At 42.9% G+C, this 23,981-nt stretch overlaps 1 protein-coding gene across 5 annotated transcripts in view; it reads left to right on the top strand.

Annotated features, from left to right (window-relative positions):
• The window catches only part of CDC42BPA (CDC42 binding protein kinase alpha), a 329,580-nt gene that overhangs the window by 208,307 nt on the left and 97,292 nt on the right, over positions 1–23,981 (top strand). For all 5 annotated transcript variants that reach the window (XM_026658201.1, XM_026658197.1, XM_029912986.1 and 2 more), the window contains 4 exons: positions 13,069–13,202; positions 14,536–14,778; positions 15,057–15,167; positions 19,931–20,178. In XM_026658201.1, coding sequence (XP_026513986.1) covers positions 13,069–13,202; positions 14,536–14,778; positions 15,057–15,167; positions 19,931–20,178 — 736 coding nt within the window. The remainder of the gene's footprint in view (positions 1–13,068; positions 13,203–14,535; positions 14,779–15,056; positions 15,168–19,930; positions 20,179–23,981) is intronic.

Raw genomic sequence — 23,981 nt, forward strand, 5'->3', positions numbered from 1 at the left:
TCCCTTTCCTCTACAGACGCCTTTATGTGAGAACTTTGTATAGTTTGGGCCATGCAAGTTATGGAGATCATGGTCAGGAAAGAATTTTTCTGCATGGTACCTTCTCTTGACATTGTAGTGGGGTAACATTATATTTTAATGCATACGTTAAAGTTGACTAGAGCAAGGGGTGAATCATTGATTTTTTTCAGTTCATCCAGCAAACGGAAAAATCAGAACAAATAAGAAGTTTGCTGAAAAATTCTGAACATTTTTGGAAGTGAACTAGAAAAGTCTGGTCACCTTTTGTGTGGGTGGGTGAGTGTTTCCTCTTATAACCTTTAGCCCAGTGGTTGGGGCACTTGCTGGGGATGTGAGAGACTCAGGGTATGTCTACACTACGAGGGTAATTCGATTTTACTTAAATCGAATATGTGGAATCGATATTGCAAAGTCGAACGTGTGTGTCCACACTAAGGACACACTAAGGACAGTAATTCGACTTTGTGAGTCCACACTACCGGGGCGAGCGTCGATATTGAAAGCGGTGCACTGTGGGCAGCTATCCCACAGTTCCCGCAGTCCCCGCTGCCCATCGGAATTCTGGGTCGAGCCGCCAATGCCTTCTGGGTAAAAAAAATTTGTCGTCATCCGTCCGTCACTAAAGTCCTCCCTCCCTCCATGAAAGCGCCGGCGGGAAATCAGTTCGCGCACTTTTCTGGTCAGTGACAGCGCGGACGCCACAGCACTGCGATCATGGATCACGCTGCGACCATCGCTGCACTTGTGGCCGTTCTCAACACCTCGCAGCTTATCATACACCTTTCCCTGAGGCAGATGCAGAGAAATCGGGCGAGGAGGCTACGGCACTGCCGTGAGAGCCTGAAGTCGGAGAGTGGCACAGAGCTGTCAGAAACCACGAGCCCCAGCGCCCAGGACATCACGGTGGCAATGGGGCATGTGGATTTTGTTGAACGGCGATTCTGGGCCCGGGAAACAAGCACGGACTGGTGGGACCGTATAGTGCTTCAGGTCTGGGATGAATCCCAGTGGCTGCGAAACTTTCGCATGTTTTTCCTCGAACTTTGTGAGTTGCTGTCCCCTGCCCTGAAGCGCAAGGACACCCGGATGCGAGCAGCCCTGACTGTCCAGAAGCGAGTGGCCATAGCCCTCTGGAAGCTTGCAACGCCGGACAGCTACCGGTCAGTCGCGAACCACTTTGGTGTGGGCAAATCTACCGTGGGGGTTGTTGTCATGCAAGTAGCCAAGGCAATTGTGAAGGTACTGCTCCCAAAGGTAGTGACCCTGGGAAACGCGCAGGTCATCATAGATGGCTTTGCCGCGATGGGATTCCCAAACTGCGGTGGGGCTATCGATGGGACTCACATCCCTATCCTGGGACCGGACCACCAGGCCAGCCAGTACATCAATAGAAAGGGCTACTTTTCAATGGTGCTGCAAGCACTGGTGGACCATCGGGGACGGTTTACAAACATCTACGTCGGATGGCCGGGCAAGGTTCATGACGCTCGCGTGTTCAGGAACTCTGGTCTGTTTAGACGGCTGCAGGAAGGTATTTACTTCCCAGACCACAAAATAACTCTTGGGGATGTGGAGATGCCTACAGTCATCCTCGGGGACCCAGCCTACCCGCTAATGCCCTGGCTCATGAAGCCCTATACTGGCGCCCTGGACACAGAAAAAGAACTCTTCAACTACCGGCTGAGCAAGTGCAGAATGGTGGTGGAGTGTGCTTTTGGCCGTCTCAAAGGGAGATGGAGAAGCTTACTGACTCGCTGTGATCTCAGCGAAACCAATATCCCCATCGTTATTGCAGCTTGCTGTGTGCTCCACAATCTGTGTGAGAGCAAGGGGGAGACCTTTATGGCGGGGTGGGAGGTTGAGGCAAATAGCCTGGCTGCTGATTACGTCCAGCCAGACAGCCGGGCCATTAGAAGATCCCAGCGGGACGCCCTGTGCATCCGGGAGGCTTTGAAAGCTAGGTTCCTGAGTGAGCAGGGCAACCAGTGACTTTTCAGTTTGTGTACAGAAAAGCTGAACCTGCCCCCGTTTCTTTACCCAGTTCATTTTGACTATCCTCTCCAGTTACATACCCCCTTCACCCCCTTCCCCTTCCCAAAAAATAAAATCATTTCGATTTTGTTAATGAACACCGTTGTCTGTATTGCTGTTTTCGCGGGAATATTTTAAACCGGGGACGCAGACTGTGGCGGGGGGCGGGTTCAGTGTTCTGATGCAAATGATGCTTCTAAACTCCCGGAATGACAGGCTCCGCACTGGTGGACTGGTTATTTCAATGGAGAACATGAAAAACACCTCCCAGACTGACCAGGGTAACCAGTGACTGCACTGTGTATGTGTCCTGATGCTGGACCTGACACCGCCTCTGTACCCTGCTAAAGGTCACTGTCCTGTCCAATTACCAAGCCCCTTCCCCCCCTCCAGACAGACTCTCCCTCAGAAGAACCTGACTGAAACAGTAATGGAGAGAAACAAACATTTTATTGCGAACCAGACATGAAACGTGGGGTGTGAAACTTGGACGGGGGCTTCTGTGAGGTGGGTGGGAAAGGACTTATGAAATTTTGGGGAATGTCAGCCTTCTAGTGCTAGAGCAGTCTGCAGGGGTTGACTGAAAGTTTTAACGGCCCTTGCCGCCCCTCCTTCTTTGGAGTTTGGGTGAGGGTGGTGTGGGACTTGGTGGCGGGTGAGGGCTGTTACAGATAGACTGCAGCGGGGCTCTGTCCTCCTGCCTCCGGTCTTGCAGAACATCCACAAGGCGCCGGAGCGTGTCCGTTTGCTCCCTCATTAGTCCAAGCAGCTTTTCAGTAGCCTGTTGGTCCTCCTGACGCCACCTCTCCTCCCGTTCCATGACTGCTCGGTGCATTTGTGACAAGTTCTCCCTCCACTGTGTCTGCTGGGCTGCCTGGGCTCGGGAGCAGCCCATTAGTTCTGAGAACATGTCTTCACGCGTCTTCTTCTTCCTCCGCCTAATCTGCGCTAGCCTCTGGGAGTGTGCTGACAGGCTGGGTTGGGAGACAGTCGCAGATGTGTCTGTGTGAATGGTAAAAAGGGAGTGAATTCCTGAGACAGATAAATGATGTTGTGTACAAAGAACCTAGTCTTTCTCTGTGAACAAAACCATGCACTCCACCTCTCACATGCGCACTCAGGACAAGGTCGAATTTTCGGCCCTCGCCTTCAGTGCCTGTGGACTTGCGGTGGTCTTGGAGTGATCTGAGAAGCGTGGCTGGACACCTGAACTTCTGTAGCGGGCAATCATGGTAAGCCGTAGACTTGTGGCTGCTTAAAACTGTAATAGTAGCACTGGCCTCCTTTCACATTGAAAGCAATGCCAGTCTCTGCTGCCAGCAATCAGGACAGCATCAACTCTGCCCCTGTCCCACCCCCTCGCGGCTGTCCCAGGGAAAGATCCCTGTATGCTGCCCCTCTCCCTCCACCGCGTGGCTGTAAAGCAGTCCCAATACTAACATTCCCCTCCCTAATTCAAAGCAGGGCGTCATGAGCGACATCACCCTCCTGAGGATCTCGGACACCCAGAAGGAACGCATGCTTAGGGAAAGCATGCAGAAACCAGGGCCGTATGCCGCCATGCTATGTCGTGCGATGATCCCGGAGTACTTGATTGTGTCGTGGCGGGGAAACGTCTCCTACCACGGAGGGCCAAATAAGATCGCCCTACCCAGGAACCTGATGAACAGGCTTGAAATCTACCTCCATGAGACCTACGAGGAGTTCTCCTATGAGGATTTCGCCTCAATCCCCGGCCATATTGACCGGATTTTCGCCTAGGTGCACTGGGACTATAGAGTGGAGTGTCTTGGGCCGCAGAATCATGAAGTACCGGACATTGTAAAAAAAATTTTAAATACTTGGGACTAAATTGTGAAGAGCCTAAGGCAGACAAATCATGAGAAACCCTTTGTTACCATTGTAAATATTCCAGTTTTGTAGCAGATAATTTTTTACATGTTTAAAGCACTTTGGTAAAAACACATTGTTAATATTATAAATATTCCCGTTCTGTTTTAAATAAATGTTTACATGTTTACAGCACTTACTGCTTGATCCTTCCCCTGATTCTGTGTCCGGGGTAAGGGATGGGGACGGTTGGTACGGGATCTCGGTAAGGGTGATGAAGAGCTCCTGGCTGTCGGGGAAATCAGCGGTGCCAGCGCTGTCGACTGCCTCGTCCTCCTCATCTCCTTCTTCATCTTCCCCGTCCGCTAACATATCCGACGAGGAACCGGCCGCGGACATGATCCCATCCTTGGAGTCCACGGTCAGGGGTGGGGTAGTGGTGGCGGCCGCTCCCAGGATGGAATGCAGTGCCTCGTAGAAACGGGATGTGTGGGGCTGGGATCCGGAGCGTCCGTTAGCCTCTTTGGTTTTTTGGTAGCCTTGTCTCAGCTCCTTGATTTTCACGCGGCACTGCGTTGCATCCCGGCTGTAGCCTCTCTCTGCCATGGCTTTGGAGATCTTCTCATAGATCTTAGCATTCCTTCTTTTGGAGCGCAGCTCTGAAAGCACGGACTCATCGCCCCACACTGCGATGAGATCCAAGACTTCCCGATCAGTCCATGCTGGGGCCCTCTTTCTATTAGATTGCACGGCCATCTCTGCTGGAGAGCTCTGCATAGTTGCCACTGCTGCTGAGCTCCCCTCGATGTCCAAAGAGGAACTGAGATTCAAACTGCCCAGACAGGAAAATGAAAATGAATTCAAATTTTCCCGGGGGTGTGGCTGGTCAGAGCATCCGAGCTCGGACTGCTGTCCAGAGCGTCAACAGAGTGGTGCACTGTGGGATAGCTCCCGGAGCTATTAGCGTCGATTTCCATCCACACCTAGCCTAATTCGATATGGCCATGTCGAATTTAGCGCTAATCCTCTCGTTGGGGAGGATTACAGAAATCGATTTAAAGAGAGCTTTATGTCGAACTAAATGGCTTCCTGGTGTGGACGGGTGCAGGGTTAATTCGATATAACGGCGCTAAATTCGACATAAAAGCCTAGTGTAGACCAGGCCTCAGTTTTGAACCCCCATAGGAGAAGGAACTTAAATTCAGTTCTCCATCTCCCCCCACTCCACCCTCCCATCCCCAATGTGTATCCTAACCACCAGAATATAAGATGTTCTAGGATTAGCCTCTCTCAATCTCTCCTGTTGAAGCTGTTCCACTTTATATAAATACAGTACTTAAATATTCATTGGGCCAAAGGGAGTAAGAACGACGCTTTAGCCTGGTGATCAAGGATACGTGTAAACTGGTGGGGGGAGGGAAACCATGGCAGCGAGTCTCAGAGTCCAGGTCAATTGACTCAGGCTCACGGGGTTTGTGCCACAGGGCTAAAAATGGTGGTGTAGGCATTCCTGCTCAGGCTGAAGGCTGGGTGCTGAAACCCACCACCCTCACTAGGTTTTAAAGCCCAGCTCCAGCCTGAGCAGGAATGTCTACACCACCATTTTAGCCCTGTATTATGAGCCTAAATCAGGTGACCCAAGCTCTGAAACTCTGTGCTGTGGGGATTTTTTGCAATGTAGACATACCTTAAGGCACTCACTTGGAAGGCAGGAGATGTGGCTGCCAGATTAAGAGGAGAGATTTGATTCCACATCTTCTACCTCCCAGGCGAGTGTCCTAATCACCAAGCTATAGAGTCATTCTTATTCTCTCGCCCATTGACCCAGTGAATATTTATATAGTTATACAACATAGAACAACTTCAACAGGAGAGATTGAGAGAAGCTCTAGGCTATTCTGGGATTAACCTGGTGCTGAGGGCATTTACCTGTGAGGGGAGAGACCCTTCCCTACTCCAGTGAATATTTATATAAAGGACAGGAGAGACTGAGAGCTGTTGACTAGTCTGAGGTGGTCCACTGGCATTCGTTCTGTTGTCCCCTTACCATCACTCCCCTCCTCAGATGTGAGAGTTTTTAGGCCTCTGCAGGGTTCCTGGCAGAACTCTGTGCTCCTTTAGTAGCCTGCAGAGGACAGCCCCTGGTTCTCCATAACCTTTATGACACTAAACCCTCACATTATTGCTGAATTTTTCAAGTAACTAGCTTGTCTATGGGTTTTTCCACAAGAGGGAATGTTATGGCTCTAAATCAGTAGGGTAATATATTTCTTTGGCATGCTTCTTAGTCAAGGATATAAATAATTCATTGGCAACACAGTTAGTATAAAAAGTAGATGACGGCATCCTTTCAATTTACCAGATCTGTAGCATAAATTGAATCATTGATTTAATAGATTTAAATGTGAAATCCAGTCCTCTGATGGTCTGTGAAATTAAGTTACTTAGCTACCATCGCCTCACAATACTTCCTATCTAACAAAGCTAAAACCTATCATAAAGTTATACATGAAGCAGTGGGTGGCAAGGTGGGCACATACTGTCTTTTATTGTACCGACTTCTGAGACTGAGAGAAATAAGCATTCGAGCTACACAGAGCTCCAATAAAAGATACTACCTTACCCACCTTGTCTCTCTAATATCCTGGGACTGACATGGCTACAACTACACTGCATACAAGTATTGGGTGGGTGCATTAGTTGCAGCTGCAGAGTGGTAGCAGCAAAGCAGCTGCTGGAATTTTAATATTGTCAGTTTTTCTGCTGGCTGGTAAACAGCAGAATTGCAACTAGAGCTGTCGATTTATTGTAGTTAACTCACGCAATTAACGCAAAAAAATTAATCATGATTAAAAAAAAATCACAATTAATCGCAGTTTTAAATCACACTGTTAAAAGATAGAATACCAATTTAAATATATTAAATATTTTTGGATGTTTTTCTACATTTTCAAATATATTGATTTCAATTATAACATAACACAAAGTGTACACTGCTCACTTTATATTATTATTTATTATTACAAATATCTGCACTGTAAAAGTGATAAAAGAAATAGTATTTTTCAATACACCTCATACAAGTACCAAGTACCTCTTTATCATGAAAATGCAACTTACAAATGTAGATTTTTATTGTTACATAACTGCACTCAAAAACAAAACAAGGTAAAACCGTAGAGCCTACAAGTCCACTCAGTCCTACTTCTTGTTCAGTGAATCACTCAGATAAACAGGTTTGTTTACATTTATGGGAGATAATTCTGCCATTCCAGAGGACATACTTCCATGCTGATGTCGCTCGTTAAAAAAGTAATGTGTTAATTAAATTTGTGACTGAACTACTTGCGGGGAAATTGTATGTCTCTCTGTTTTACCCGCATTCTGCCATATATTTCATGTTGTAGCAGTCTCGGATGATGACCCAGCACATGTTGTTCGTTTTAAGAACACTTTCACTGCAGATTTGACAAAACACAAAGAAGGCACCAATGTGAGATTTCTAAAGATAGTTACAGCACTTGACCCAAGTTTTAAATATCTGAAGTGCTTTCCAAAATCTGAAAGAGACAAGGTGTGGAGCATGCTTTCACAAGTCTTAAAAGAGCTATGCTTCTGTTTGGAAACTATGGAACCCGAACCACCAAAAAAGAAAATAAATCTTCTGTTGATGGCATCTGACTCAGATAATAAAAATGAACATGCATCGGTCCACACTACTTTGGATTGTTATTGAGTAGAATCCATCATCAGCATGGAATGATGGTTGAAGCATGAAGGGACATATGAATCTTTAGCACATCAGGCATGTAAATATCTTGTTACCCCAGTTATAATAGTGCCTGTTCTCACTTTTAGGTGACATTGCAAACAAGAAATGGGCAGCATTATCTCCTGCAAATGTAAACAAACTTGTTTGGCTGAACAAGAAGTAGAACTGAGTGGACTTGTAGGCTCTAAAGTTTTACATTGTTTTATTTTTGAATGCAGTTATTTTTTGTACATAATTCTACATTTGTAAGTTCAACTCTCATGATAAAGAGATTGCACTACAGTACTTTTATATAAGGTGAATTGAAAAATACTACTATTATTTTTTACAGTGCAAATATTTGTAATAAAAATAAATATGAAGTGAGCAGTATACACTTTATATTCTGTGTTGTAATTGAAATCAATATATTTGAAAATGTAGAAAACATCCAAAACTGTTTAAATAAATGGTATTTTATTTTTGTTTAACAGCGTGATTAATCACGATTAATTTTTTTAATCCCTTGACAGCCCTAATTGCAACATTTCCCTTATTCATCAATCTAAATTTTTAGAGCTAATAAACAGAATCTTGGACCTGTGAGTTCTCGAAGATTTGTGAACACGTAATAAAATACGAAAATACCAAGTATCTCTGTATTTTAAATTGCAAAGACATTATTGGAAACTTTTTCAACTCAAGATTGAAATTCCCAAAATTAGTGAGACATGGATTTTTGTTACATGAATCCACTTGCTAGTATTTAGGTAATCAATGCTTTGAATTAAGTTGGGGGGAATTTCTGCACTCAGTGCTAACTCTGTTTCAGGCTGGAGACTTTAGCCATAGAAAGTGTGTGGGGCAAGGCTCCTCTTTCTCTCAACCTACCAGAATGTATCCTAGGAAAAGGAGACTGTTTGACTTTAGCACACATACTTCTCTGAGGAGAGTCAGAAGCCCATGGTGTCTCAGAGGAAAAAACTCTGGGGAGAAGCTGTTTTTCTTTTCATTTGAACACTGCACTGGACTTCATTAGTTTGACTGAAACTGTCAGTTCTCCTGGAAAAATCTGAAACCCCAGTAGGGATGCCTGGAGGAGACATGTTGGTTGAGCTTTATTTCCTGTTAGGGTGACCAGATGTCCCGATTTTATAGGGACAGTCCCGATTTTTGGGTCTTTTTCTTATATAGGCTTCTATTACCCCCCGCCCCCGTCCCGATTTTTCACATTTGCTATCTGGTCACCCTATTTCCTGTCTATCTGTCTGTGTGTATGTGTGTCGGTTTGCTTGTTTGAACTTTGCCACCAGACCCTGGGAAGGGGCCATGTTCTCTATAACTAAGGCTACGATTTAGTCATGGGCATTTTTAGTAAAAGTCATGGACAGGTCACAGGCAATAAACAAAAAGTCACTGGGGTCAGCCACACTGGCTGTTGCAGAAATCATGGAGGCCCTGGAAAGTCACGGCATCTATGACTTCCATGACCTCTGTGAAAGACTCGCAGCCTTATCTATAACCCACAGTCAGGGCCAGTTTTAGGCCAATTCAACCAATTCCCCTGAATCGGGCCCTGCGCCTAAGAGGGCCCCGCGCCCAAGTCCCGGTATGGCGTACCGGCGTGGCCCGGCTTCCCCAGGGGGCAATTTAAAGGGCCTGGCGCTCCCAGCAGGGGCTGGAGCCCCAGGCCCTTTAAATTGCCACCAGAGCCCCACTGTTGGAGCCTTGGGGTAGGGCTGCGGGGCTCTGGGAGCTATTTAAAAAGTCCGGGGCTCCCGCTGCCTCTACCGCCCTGGCCCTTTAAATAGCCGCTGGAGCCCCACCGCTTCCCCAGGGCTCCCTCAGCTATTTAAAGGGCCGGGGCAGTAGAAGCAGGGAAGCCCCAGCCCTTTAAATAGCCCCCGGAGCCCCCCGCTACCCAGGGCTCTGCGGGCTATTTAAAGGGCTGGGGCTCCAGCTGCCTCTGCTGCACCCCCTGCCCGCACCCTGCAGTTCCCAGGGCAGTAACCCTGCACACCTGCTTCAATGAGGGGGGCAGGGAGCAGCTGGGACCCACACATGTGCACACCACTAGGGCGACCAGACAGCAAGTGTGAAAAATCGGGACAGGGGGTGGGGGGTAATAGGATCCTATATAAGAAAAAGACCCAAAAATCAGGACTGTCGCTATAAAATCGGGACATCTGGTCACCCTAGCACACCCCCAGGGAGTGGCGGGGACCCACACATGTGAAACGGAGCTCATTAATAACCGATCAACAGCTTATATGACGCAATGTACATAATATATAATTTTGTTATTTATATAGTTATGGAAAGTAAATAATACATGGAAGAAATGAAAGGCTTTTTTTTTACATGTTTTTTTTCTTGTTAGTCATCCCTGCCAGGGCCTCATCGAAAATGTTAGAATTGGGCCCCGCACTTCCTAAAGCCGGCCCTGCCCACAGTCTGCTATAGTATGAATATCTTATAAATTCAAATAAGCCAGTGCTTTAGACATACAGTTGTCTAGCATTTGGGCAGATTTTCAGGTGTGATGCCCTACACCATGGGCATTATTTGTACCTGAAGGTGGCTTAACTGGCCCAGGGAGGCTCACACCAGTGTAAAGGTGATCCTCCACTGTCATTCAATCAGCACGGTTAATCTCACTGGGCAGGTTTAAACGAAGGGAATTGGCAGTTAACCATGTGGAGATTTTTCTTTCAGTACTCTACTTATCCATTAATAGTTTTCAGTTTCATTATGCACATCACTTAAGTAACCATGTGTGTATTTACTTGTACATACATTATGTGCTCCTCTCTCTGGTTGGAAATGATCATTTTTAAACTGCTCACGCAAAAACTTAAAGGTATTAACAAAAAGGCAAAATAGCTGTCTAATTTAGGGGATTCTCAATCTTTTTCTTTCTGAGCCTTCCCCCTTCCCCCCAATCCATGCTATAAAAATTCCACGACCCACCTGTGCCACAACAACTGTTTTTCTGCATATCCAGTAGATTAAAAGCCAGGGCTGGCGTTAGGGGGTAGCAAGCAGGGCAGTTGCAAAGCTAAGTTGCTTGGGCTTCAACTTCAGCACTTGGTGGCGGGGCTTGGGCTTCAGCTTTCTGCTCTGGGCCCCAGCGAGTCTAACACCGGCCCTGGTTTCTGGTTTATTTTGGTGGACCCCTGAAACCTGTTTACAGCCCCCCAGGGTGTCCCAGTCCCTGGTTAAGAACTGCGCGTCTAACTTATTGTGAGTAGAGTATGATTACAGAAATAAGAGAGAAAAAAGAGCTATACGGTTACCTAATCTGTTCCCCGCCAAGACATGGTTTTTTCCCACAATGTATACTTGAATGCCTTGTCTGGTCCAACTGTTGAAGTATAGGACGATCTGGGCTGCTCCTTATGTTCTGACTAATCTGATCCCTTCCAATAAAAGTTTGTGATGGGACAGGAATGTTGCACTGTAGGTGTTTTCATATGCTTTTTACGGCATAGATTATAAAACTTGGCTATTGAGAAGAGATGGGCCCAAACTAAATACTTGTATCTGAACACTTCCAAACTTTGGGGGAGTTCAGACCAGAAGCTAGAGCCAACATTCTGGTTGGCCCTTATCTCTAAACACAAACTCTAGGTCCTTTGAATTTTAAGAAAGTTCAGATTCACGCTTTGCGGTTTCGGCCCATCCCTATGACTAATGAATTAAGCCTATAATTAGAGCCCTGCATATCTGTGAATAGCTGCTTTATATCCATAGATATCTGCATCTGGATGAAGAGTTCTTGTTTATCATTAAAATGTAGCTACCAGTTTTTGGTCTTATACCTGCTTTCTTGACTAGTCTAATAGTGAGTACCTGTTGAAGATAGTGAAAATTAATTTAGAAATTTGTCAGATTCAGGGCTGTCCCCAATGAGACCTTCGTAAATCATGTCATTTTTGTCTATTCAGTCTTCCAGGAAATGACAACCAAACATATGCTTTCAGTTTTTGAGGTTAAAGTTGTTTGGTTTTGGTTTTTTTTTTTTTTTTGTTCTCTAAGTCACATAGAAGAAAACTTTGAGGAATCCTTCATATTGCCAAAGAAGAAAGAAAGTAGAGCTATGGAACAAAGTAGTTCACGCATAGAAGAGAAATTTATCTTGGCTCAGTATAGCTGCAGATAAACTTTCTTCTGCTGGTGACTTCAGAGTAGAATACATGAGACAGGCAGTTAATAATTTCTGGCATTGAGCTCTGTCTGTAGTTTAAGCACATTCTTTTAAAGTTTTAAAATAAGAGTCAACAAATTAAAACAGTATACAGTGTTTATAGGGATAAAAGTTAATAGTTATTCATCTGCCTATAAAATCCTTGTGCTTCAAAACTTGCAGCTCTTAAAAATTGTGTGTATGTATGTGTATTTGTATTTGGTTGCTCTAAGAGCCAGGCTGTTATGGTCGCATTTCTGAAAATGTAGTAAAAGTAAGGTCTTCAGGTTTTTATTAAAAGTGTGTATGTGTTTCTGTTTGTACTATGTAGATACAAGCATATGGGGTGATATCCTGGCCCCATTGATGTCAATGGCAAAACTCACATTGATTTCATAGGGCCAGGATTTAACCCACAGTTGTGTGATATATATCCAAATACACACTTTTAAGAAAAGAGGTAGCAAAGAACAGGAATTAATTTATGATGCATTTTCCTTTCCCTCACAAACTTCTCAGTGGTCTACTATACTTTCTGCAATTCTGCTTTTGAAGTTGTATCTTTTGGGTATATTTATATTTGACATAATTTGGATATGCTTTGAAAATTACTTTTTGTTTTCTAAGTGAGTAACAGTTTATAATAAACCATCCTCAGAAATATGTGCCTTCCTGTAGTTACAGTAATAATAAACAAAGCAGGTCACATAAACACAAATGCTGTTAACTCTAGAAATAAAACCATCTGAAAATAATTTGAATATCATCAACAGAAGAAGGCTTGCCAGCTCTTGAGTAACCCAGCATTTTTTTGCTGCTGCTTTTTGCTTGAGGGGGGGAAGAAAAAAACATATTAGGATACAGTGTCATTTGAAATGTGTCAGGTAATATGCTGCATCCCCGTGTACAATAGCTAAAGACACATGTCATACTGTATTAAATTATGAAATGAGGTATTATTTGCCATATTATATCACATAATAAAATGACAATGTATGTCATTTGGCATGTCACACTATAACATGTTGTAACTGCGTCTGTTCCATCACATTAAAAACAAACATGGCAATCAAAAACCATAGATTTTTAAAAAGACCCCGAAACACCAACCCTAGTTTGAGATTATATTTGTCATACTACCTGCATAAGGGAAGGCAAATGAAAACAGTTTAGATCATCCAAACTCTATGCTAATAGATAGTAAGCATGATTTCCTCTTAACATATTTAGCATTACCTTTTCTTTTTAGATTCCGGTCAGCTGGAACAGCAACTGGAGGAGGCCAGTTCTGCACGACGAGAATTAGATGATGCTTCTAGACAAATCAAGGCTTTTGAGAAACAAATTAGAGCACTGAAGCAAGAGAGAGAGGATCTTAATAAGGTACAGGTGCTTTGTCAGATACCTTTCTAGACAATAAAGCCAATTTTACTTTTATTATATTTCTCTTAAAATGAGAGTTGTCTTAACATCTCATTTGCAGAGTAAAATTAATTAGAAGGTGGTATCACTCATCTTCTGCATTCTGACTTCTTTTTTTGACACAAAGAGATTTCTTAAAGCATTATGTATACTGTCATATGGGTGGTCCCTAGCAGATTGATTCCAGACCTTAAACAGATCCATGAAGTGATCTCTACGTTGTGGAGACTCAATCTTACCACAGTAGCTGAGGTATATTATCCTTAGAGTTTACTCTGAACTCTGTCAAGCTGAGTTGTTATCCTGGAGAGTTATCTACGGAAGATAGACTTCCCTATATGCCCATGTTCCTTTAAAGGGATAATTCTCTTGTGTTGGTGCTACTTGCTGCAGCATTCAATACTGTGGTGTAGTATATGTAGACTTGGCAGCATTTGATTTTTATTATTTTATAATTTCAACCAATAATATCAATGTTTATTTTGAGCATATTTTTTAGATTTTTATAGATTTAAATTTTCACATATATGCGAGGAGGGCAGTCACGCAATAATTATTTAACAACAGTAGATGGTGAGATTCAAAAAAGTTAAAGCTTTGTAACCATTAAAACATAACTTGCAACATCACATGTCAAACTATACAAAGTAAATATTCTTAAATCAAACTCTAATAAGTTCTCAAGCAGCATTTTTCTTACTTGGCCTATCTGTAAATTTTGATTATTATAAATGGAAATATTTTTGTAGGTTTGTGTGTATACAGCGAAATAATCATTTATTGATGTGTAGTGATAATAATTGAATCCTTCCAACCCTAAGTTTATGGGAGTTATAATGGCTGTGTGGAGGTGGTTGACTTCCAAAGGGTTTGTTTTCATTCACTTAACACTGCATTTTTTATTTGACAGCTAAAATAAATTAATGATGCAACTTTTTTCTATTTCGGTTAAGTGGTACTGGAAACATAAGGCAAAGATCATATATTTGATTAGAGCTTAAAAGTATTGAAAGCCTTTGCTTTAGATCTACATAATGGCCAAATTTAGAGTTGATATAGATTGAAGCAATTCCACTGACTTCAGCTGATCATAATCTGTCCCACTACCTTTACAAAGAATTCTCACTGCAAGCACCTGGTCTGTGTCATATATTGTTACCAGTTTTTTATCTTTGGATGCATATATGTGGCTCCCATTCACTTCAGTGAAACCCTCATGCACACATCTAAAGGCAGAATTTGGCCCTAATGCTTTATAGGTTTATAGGTTTATAACTTTTTTTTTAAACTGTAGGAACTGATGGAGTCTAGTGAGAGATTAAAATCCCAAACCAAAGAGTTAAAAGATGCACACAGCCAGCGGAAACTGGCCATGCAGGAGTTCTCAGAGATGAATGAGCGGCTGACAGACTTGCACTCTCAAAAACAGAAACTTACCCGCCAGGTCCGAGATAAAGAGGAAGAGATGGACGTGGTGATGCAAAAGGTGGAAATCTTAAGGCAAGAGTTACGGAGAACAGAAAGACTCAAAAAAGAAGTAAGTAGTGAAAAGGAGTTTGTAGAGTCTTTAAGGTGGTAATTATATGTGGAGGATTTTCGTACAAATTCATGCTTACTTCACTGCCTTTTAAAAATATATTCAAGTCGTAGTCTGTACATCTTTAACTCTTTATTCATTTGATTGTTACTTCATATACAAAATCCAATTTCTCTTTAGGGATTTGAATTTTTCACTCTAGTCTTTAAAATTCAACTCTTACACCAGAAAATATAACTTTGTTTTGAAAAATAAGAATTTGTTACCCTTTTTTGTAGCTGGAAGTCCATGCTGAAGCTGCAGCTGCTGAGGCATCCAAGGACAGGAAATTGCGTGAGCGAAGTGAGCAGTACTCTAAACAGCTGGAGAGTGAACTGGAAGGACTAAAGGTTAGTCTTTTTTGGTTCAACGCCTTTAAAGTTAATAGCCAGCTTGGAGTTGAGCTGTAAAATTGCTTTCAGTACCAAGAGGGTATTGTGAATTTGTGACCTCACTCTGTATTGAACTTAAAGGCAAATTTGTATGAAATTGTCTTTACGAAAGGCTATGTGAAAAACGAAAACTTCCCACAATCGCAAACTATTAACCAGTTCGTTCTTTTCATGCTAAATGTTAACTATGTTTAGAGGAGCATCTCTATCATAGTGACACCTGGGTTTTCTGTGTTTATTCCTGGTCAATGACTTTCATAACTATTTGATCACTTTACAAGTCAAAAGAAGTGTTTTGTAATGTTTGATTTTTCAGCATGAGTGAATAGTTGCATATAAACTTAATCAGCACATTCAGATCTCTATGGAGATGTATTAAACATTACTTTATAATTGCATATTTCAATTCTATTTAAGTCTAAATAGAACCAAAGATCTAATAACTGATGCTAACTGATGTCCCTGTAAAGGAAAATTTCCGAATGTATCGTTACATAGCTCAGCCAAGCATGGGGTGTACATGGGTGGCAGGTTTGTAGAAATTTTGGTGGTGCCCAGAACCCGTCCCCCCCAAACTCCTCTCTCCCACCTGCCTAAGGCTCTGGAAGGGAGTTTGGGTGGGGGGAGGAGGTCTGGGCTGCAGGCCCTGGGCTGGGGATTAGGGTGCAGGAGGGGTGCAGGCTCTGGGATGGAGTTTGGGTGCTGGGTGCAGGCTCGGGGCTGGGGCAGGGGGTGGGGGTGCAGGCTCTGGGATGGAGTTTGGGTGTAGGCTCTGGGATGGGGCAAGGGGTGGGGGTGCAGGCTCTGGGAAGGGGTGCAGGGGTGAGGGATGTGGGGCTGAGGATGAGGGGTTTGGGGTGTGGGAGGGGGCTCAGGGCTAGGGCAGAGGGTTGGATGAGGGCTGTGGGGCTGAGGATGAGGGGTTCATGATGCAGGAGGGGGCTCAGTGCTGGGGCAGAGGAATGGGGTGCGGGGGGATGAGGGCTCTGGATGGGGTTATGGGGTTTGGGACATTGGAGAGGCTCAGGGCTAGGGCGGAAGGGCAGGGTAAGGGCAGCCTGCCCTGCCATTAGTGGATGGGGGGCACTAGGACCCTGCGGCAGCAGTTGATGCCGGGAGCCTGCAGGCTCCAGAGCCCCGGGGGAGGTGAGTGGGGGCAGCAAGTGTGAGCTGGGGGACACTCGGGGGAGGCACGTGGGGGTGGCAGACGGGGCTGGGGGGGAGACCTGGCCCCAAACATTGGTGGAGCAGGGCCCCCGGGCCCTGAATATTGCTGGAGCCAGAGCACCACGAGTGTATATAACTCGCCGCCCCTGGGGTATATAGGTCCCAATTCTGCAAATACTTAAGAGTGAGAGTAACTTTATGCATTTAAATAGTCCCACTGATTTCAATGGGATTATTCACATGTGTTAGTATTTTCAGGATCAGGGATTTTATTCAAAGCACAAATGTTATCTCGTGGTTTGGTGTTGTGTGGTGTGCTCTGTAGATGTTCCACTTTCTGAAGATATATGCCTCAGAGTTGAAGATTAGGAACATATTGGTTTTTTGGTTTCCATATGAAGGTGAGTGTGCATTTAGGGAAAAACCATGTTCTTATCTAAGTCAGTAAGGTAATTAACCACTGGAACATTTTATCAAGGATGTGGTGGAGTCTTCATCACTTTAACTCTTCAAATCAAGATAGCACATCTTCCCAAAACATATGCAGTAGTTCCCTGTGAAGCTATGGGATTGATACAGGAATTGCTGCGTGAAATTCTATGGCCTATGTTAGGCAGATCAGATTAGATAATCATAAAGGTCCTTTTTGGCCTTAAAATGCATCCGAAGAAGTGGGTTGTAGCCCATGAAAGCTTATGGTCTAATAAATTTGTTAGTCTCTAAGGTGCCTGTTCTTTTTGCGGATACAGACTAACACGGCTGCTACTCTGAAACCTGTCATAAAGCTGCTAGTGCTGCAAATCCAGCCTACCAGCTGGAAATTAAGCTGTGTTCCTTCTGCTTCATATATCTTCATCAGCAATAAAGAGTCTGGCATCAGAATTTAGATGGCAATTGTGGATGGTGCATGAGGCCGTATAAGACATAGTTTACTCTTTAACACCTCTATGGGTTCTGTAGTGCTGACAGTAATGAAAACTTGTTTGTGTTAGTAAACTGAGCAGATAATGACTTGTATGACGTGGGGAGAAGATACATGCAGAAATAGGTTACCATTTGTATTTGCTTTTGTAATCATAACAAAAATTTGTTGTTGAAAATAGTAGAGATATAAGTAACATAAGACAAGGACTGTATTCCCATCAAAGGGCAAATGTAACTTTCTTTAAATAATATTCAAGAAGCATTTTTTGATTTCCAAATTATTTAATTGTATTGCTACTATTATTACCAGTGTATTTCTATAGACCCAGGGTAGGCAACCTATGGCACAAGTGCCAAAGGCGGCACGCGAGCTGATTTTCAGTGGCACTCACACTGCCCGGGTCCTGGCCACCGGTCCGGGGGGCTCTGCATTTTAATTTAATTTAAAATGAAGCTTCTTAAACATTTTAAAACCCTTATTTACTTTACATGCAACAATAGTTTAGTTATATATTATAGACTTCTAGAAAGAGACCTTCTAAAAACCTTAAAATGTATTACTGGCAAGCGAAACCTTAAATTAGAGTGAATAAATGTAGACTCGGCACACTACTTCTGAAAGGTTGCTGACCCCTGCTATAGACGTTATAGGGTCTTCCACTTCCTGTTTATTGCAGTAGACTTAAATGCAAATATCTAGTGCTGTTTCTTCCAACAAAAATTAAAAACCACATTTATTATATTGCTGAATAATTGTCATGGTTTTTGAATGTTAAAGTTAGGTCAGCAGAATTTCAAACTTTCTCTATTATCCCAAGCTATTTTTCTGTGAAGGGAAGGGTTAAGTGAACAGGAGGGTGTGGTGTGAGAGTCTGAGTTGGGAGACTGAGGTTTTTGAACATCCGTCCCATTTGCGTGTTACATGAATTTTTTATTAATATTTTGCGCATATTCCCAGACCTTTTGGATACCAACATTGTAAACAAATTTAAAATAAATAAATTAGGCATGTTAAATATTTAGACTGTATTTATACTGAAATTCCCAGCCCCACACCCCTTTTGCTCTTGTTGCCTACCTGAGTAGCAACAAATTATTAAGTTAAGAAAAATAATAATATAAACAAAAATTGTATGGCCAATATGTACCGTATACCTATTCAACTTAAATGTATATATTTCATCTTCCCTATCAAGTTGTATCAGCCAACCTTTTATAACCACAAAACCTTTAAATCACTTGTTTAAAACCCTTTGTATCACAAGTTTGGATTCTTAACATAACTAAGTCTGGTAAGATCTTTGATTTTTTCTCACCATTGATGATGATGATTCATCTACAAAGGGAGATACATGCCCTGAAACAAACCAAGCAAACTATAGCAGTGTCACTAAAGGTTAATCTCTCTGAAGCCAAGCAGAAAATCTTCTGAGTGTCCCCATGTAGCTAGAACATCAAAATAAATCATTTTTGTTTTGCTGTGGCTGAGTTAGATAAAATCTTGTGATGCTATAAACTGGAACTGCACAGCTCATGGATTCTGCATTCCCATGCTGACACTAGTTGCAAAGCTCATTTTTTCTTGAGGAGGTCTCCAGCAGTCCTTGTATTCAAATCATCTGGACTTTCTTGCACAGCATGCAGCTAGCAAGTTCTGTTTAAGCAGCAGCAGAAGTAAAGGTACAAAAGTCAAGCTGATTGATTCTGACTGAGAATATTCTAATAGTGCATGATACAAAGTGTGGTTATAACCAGGTACCCAAACACCTCAGGTGCATTAAAAGGCACAAGGCCAGTTTCAATCACCCTAAATAACAGGTCTCCAGTATAATTGCACTTCCTGAAGCCCAGTTTTGCTTTATTAAATGTTTTTTCTTTTATATATTTAAAAATAAGAAAAAGTTTTCAGGGGGTTTTAAAAGAGAATTAGTACATGTTTTTATTTTAAAAAGTACTCTTGTGCTAAAAATGAGTATTGGGTTTTAATGTAAAATAGCAGAAGATTATTAATAGTGCCAATCTCATAGGCCACACCTGATTTTGAGCCTGATCTTGCTGCCACACTAATCAATGGCAAAACTTCCATTGACTTCAATGGGTGCAGGACTAACCTCTTGCATTCGAAACGAAGTTAAGCAATGTGTAAGGAGCATTCAAGTAGCAGAGTATCTTGCCAAACAGCTTTCCAGCACCCTAACTGACATAGAATGAAGTAGTACTAACTGTTTAGCTTTTATGCTGTGATAGAAATGATAAATTAAATATGATGGGCCATGTTCTGATGCTTTTTGCTATTCCTGACTCAAGGGTACAAAATGATGCAATCAAAATGGTACTTGGCACCGGCACTCTGACCAGCTTTGGAGTTTCTGCACTGCCTCCACAAATTGCTCGTTCTAGGAATTCAAGCAAGGGGGCGTGTGTGTAGGGATTCAGAGGAGGACATACTAAAATATGTGGACTTTGGACCCAGGACCCTAACCCTCCTACTCCATAATGTCAAATTATACCCTCACAGCGTGCCTTCTATAAACATCAGCTTGTGTATATCAAGATTAAATTATTATTAAGCATATGTTTGCGGTGATCTGCAGTGCAAGAAAACTAATTTTGAGATGTCCCTTTTATAGCAAAAGCAAGTTGGTCGCTCACCAGGGGTGAGCAGCACAGAACATCAGCAAGAGATCACCAAATTAAAGGCTGAGTTGGAAAAGAAGAGTGTTTTCTATGAAGAGGAACTATCCAAACGAGAAATAATACATGCTAATGAAATCAAATCCCTGAAGAAAGAACTGCGGGATGCAGAGAGCCAACAGCTTGCCCTCAAGAAAGAGATCATGATCTTGAAAGACAAGTTAGAAAAGACCAGGAGAGAGAGGTAAGTGTATCCCTGCAGCTCACCAGTGAACTCTAGATACCTTAGTATCTTCAAATGCATTTACAGACCACACCATCACACCAGGGTTCTGGCTGCAATCAGAGACATATTGGTATATCTAGTGTCATAGATGAAAATAAATAAACTTGAAATCCCTATGTGACGGGTTCCCCCCAGCGTGCCACCTGGATCTGGGGTACCACTGAGCCCTCTGACCCACGAGCCTGGGCTCCCTCTCACACTGTGCTGCTGTGACAAGGTGCAAAGCCCTCCAAGCTTTCACTTTCACCAGCATTCACACCAGTAGGGACACACCCAGCTGCAGTTACATGCAGGCTCACTAACCACCAGCCTAGGAGCTCAGAGCAGTATCATCTTACCTGGTCAAATCTGGCCAGTATATGGGTTTAACCCGGTCAGCCTCTCCCTCAATGTGAAGAGGACCATGCACACTTGTGGTAACCAAGCTGAGATTATCCCCAGACACCATAGTCAAACGCTCACTGGTTTGGATTAAAACATTAAATAAGTTTTTATTAACTACAAAAGATAAATTTTAAGTAGGGCTGTCAAGCGATTAAAAAAATTAATCGCGATTAATCATGTGATTAAAAAAATAGAATACCATTTATTTTAAATATTTTGGATGTTTACTACATTTTCAAATATATTAATTTCACTTACAACACAGAATGTAAAGTGTACAGTGCTCACTTTATATTTATTTTTTATTACAAATATTTGCACTGTAAAAAATAAAAAAATATTTTTAAATTCATCTCATACAAGTACTATAGTGTATCCAATCTCTTTATCGTGAAAGTTGAACTTACAAATGTAGAATTATGTACAAAAAAACCTGCATTCAATAATAAAACAATGTAAAACTTTAGAGCCTACAAGTCCACTCAATTCTACTTCTTGGTCAGCCAATCACTCAGACAAACAAGGTTGGTTACAATTTGCAGAAGATAATGCTGCCTGCTTCTTGTTTACAATGTCACCTGAAAGTGAGAACAGGCATTCGCATGGCACTGTTGTAGCTGGCATTGCAAGATATTTACGTGCCAGATGTGCTAAAGATTCATATGTCCCTTCATGCTTCAACCACCATTCCAGAGGACATGCGTCCATGCTGATGATGGGTTCTGCTTGATAATGAACCAAAGCAGTGCGGACTGACGCATGTTCATTTTCATCATCTGAGTCAGATGCCACCAGCACAAGGTTAATTTTCTTTTTTGGTGGTTTGGGTTCTGTAGTTTCCGCATCAGTGTTGCTCTTTTCAGACTTCTAAAAGCATACTCCACACCTCGTCCCTTTCAGATTTTGGAAGGCACTTCAGATATTTAAAACTTGGGTCAAGTGCTATAGCTGTCTTTTAGAAATCTCACATTGGTGCCTTCTTTGCATTTTGTCAAATCTGCAGTGGAAGTGTTCTTAAAACGAACAACATGTGCTGGGTCATCATCTGAGACTGCTATAACATGCAATATATGCAGAATGTGGGTAAAGCAGAGCAGGGGACATACAATTTCCCCCACAAGGAGTACAGTCACAAATTTAATTAACGCATTTTTTTTAAATGAGCATCATCAGCATGGAAACATCCTCTGGAATGGTGGCCAAAGCATGAAGGGGCATACGAATGTTTAGCATATTTGGCATGTAAATGCCTTGCAACGCCAGCTACAAAAGTGTCATGCGAACACCTGTTCTCACTTTCAGATGACATTGTAAGTAAGAAGCAGGCAGCAGTATCTCCCGTCCATGTAAACAAACTTATTTGTCTTACTGATTGGCTGAATAAGAAGTAGGACTGAGTGGACTTGTAGGCTGTAAAGTTTTACACTGTTTTGTTTTTGAGTGCAGCTACGTAACCAAAAAAAATCTGCATTTGTAAGTTACACTTTCATGATAAAAGAGATTGCACTTCAGTACTAGTATGAGGTGAATTGAAAAATACTATCTTTTGTTTATCATTTTTACAGTGCTTATATTTGTAATAAAAAATAATAATATAAAGTGAGCACTCTGCACTTTGTATTCTGTGTTGTAATTGAAATCAATATTGAAAATGTAGAAAAACATCAAAAAATATTTAATACATTTCAATTGGTATTCTATTGTTATAAATGCGATTAATCGCGATTAATTTTTTTGAGTTAATTGCGTGAGTTAACTGTGATTAATTGACAGCCCTAATTTTAAGTGATTATAAGTGATAGAAAACAGATCAAAGCAGATTACCTAGTAAATAAACAAAAACACGAACTGGGCTTAACATACTTGATGAATTAGCAAATTCTCACCCTGAGTGATAAACAGGCTGCCTTTGCCTTTGCTTTGCAGCTTGGGTTTCCCAGTTTTTTATACACAGGCTAGAAATCTCTTTAGCCTGGGACCATCATTTCCCCCAGTTCAGTCTTTGTTCCTCAGGTGTTTCCAGGTTTGTTGTTGTAGGGAGGTACCATCATGATGTCATTTCCCCCTTTTAAATCATCTTCCCACTTGCTGGAAAGCTCTTTTGCTGTGACCTAGGTCAAACAGTTCCCGTTGTCTAGTGCTAACTCTGAGAGATTTCTATTGTATGCAGTTCCTGGGGTAATCCTTATGTTTGTGTGCATTTCCACAAGAAGCCATTAACATTGTTTGGCCTTTTTACTATTGTACCTGAAAGGTTGCTTGTGGGTGTTTTCAACCTCACAAAATGTTTCAGTAACACATACATAGCCAAACTTCATAACTTCACATACCTAATAGCACATACAATCCAATGAGATATTAATGTCTTTCAGATCAAGACTTTTAGAATGATACTTCACAAGGCATACTTTCTGCAAAACCTATCTTAATTATATGTCAATGGTGAATAAAGGGGTGACAGGGTATCACACCCTATACTAGCCATCTTCAAAAGTATATGTGATGAGCTGGAACAGTTACTCTTCTTGTGTCAAATTCTGCACTGTCTTACCACCCCCATTAAAGTAACTGGAGTTGCAGGGTTGTAAATCAGGGAAGAATTTGCCCCACTGTAGCTTAAATAACTTTTAGCATTTTTCCCTGTTTGATGTTTTCATCTTTTCATTGGACAAATAATATGCTAGAGCTCAGTTAGTGCTTACACTTTCTGCTGGCCCGGGAACAATAGTTTAAGGTGGGCAGATGCTGATCTGCATTGGTTTTATTCAGTGCTAAGGTCTGTCACCATGCCACTGTATACACAAGCCTTTTCATGTGTACTGAAAGGGTGATTTGTCAAAGACCTGCTTTTATTGTCATGTGGGGAAGCTTACAATTTGCCTTGAATGTTCACTGCAGGGCCAGCCTTAGGGCCAGGCAAACAGGACCCAGGGCCAGGGCGCTGTAGCCAGGGGGAGCCACAAGGGACTCGGGCTTCCCCTGGCTGGCTGTGGCCGGACTCCTCTCTTCTCCAGCCCCTCCCCCACTCTGGGCTGGCGGGCTTCTCCCTGACCCCGCTCCCCTGGCCCCTCCCTCACTCGTGCCTCAGCCAGCCGGCTGAGGGCTCTGGCTCTGCCCCAGCCCTGGGGAGCCCAGAGCAGCACAGCCGGGGCGGTAACTGGTGGTGCAGCTCACTGCCCGGAGCGGAGCCGAGTCCCTCCCTGCCTGCGGCCCTGCGCCGCTCGGTCTCCGGCGGGGGCTGGCCAGGCCGGGGCCAGGAGGAGCAAAACTTCCACGTGAGTTAGGGAGGACTTTAAGTAACAGTGCGCTCACTGTCTCTCAAACTTCCCTAACACACACACACACACACACACACACACACACACACACACACACAC

This window comes from Terrapene carolina, unplaced genomic scaffold, assembly GCF_002925995.2.
Source record: "Terrapene carolina triunguis isolate 2854851 unplaced genomic scaffold, T_m_triunguis-2.0 Scaffold406, whole genome shotgun sequence".
NCBI classification, from domain to species: Eukaryota; Metazoa; Chordata; order Testudines; family Emydidae; genus Terrapene; species Terrapene triunguis.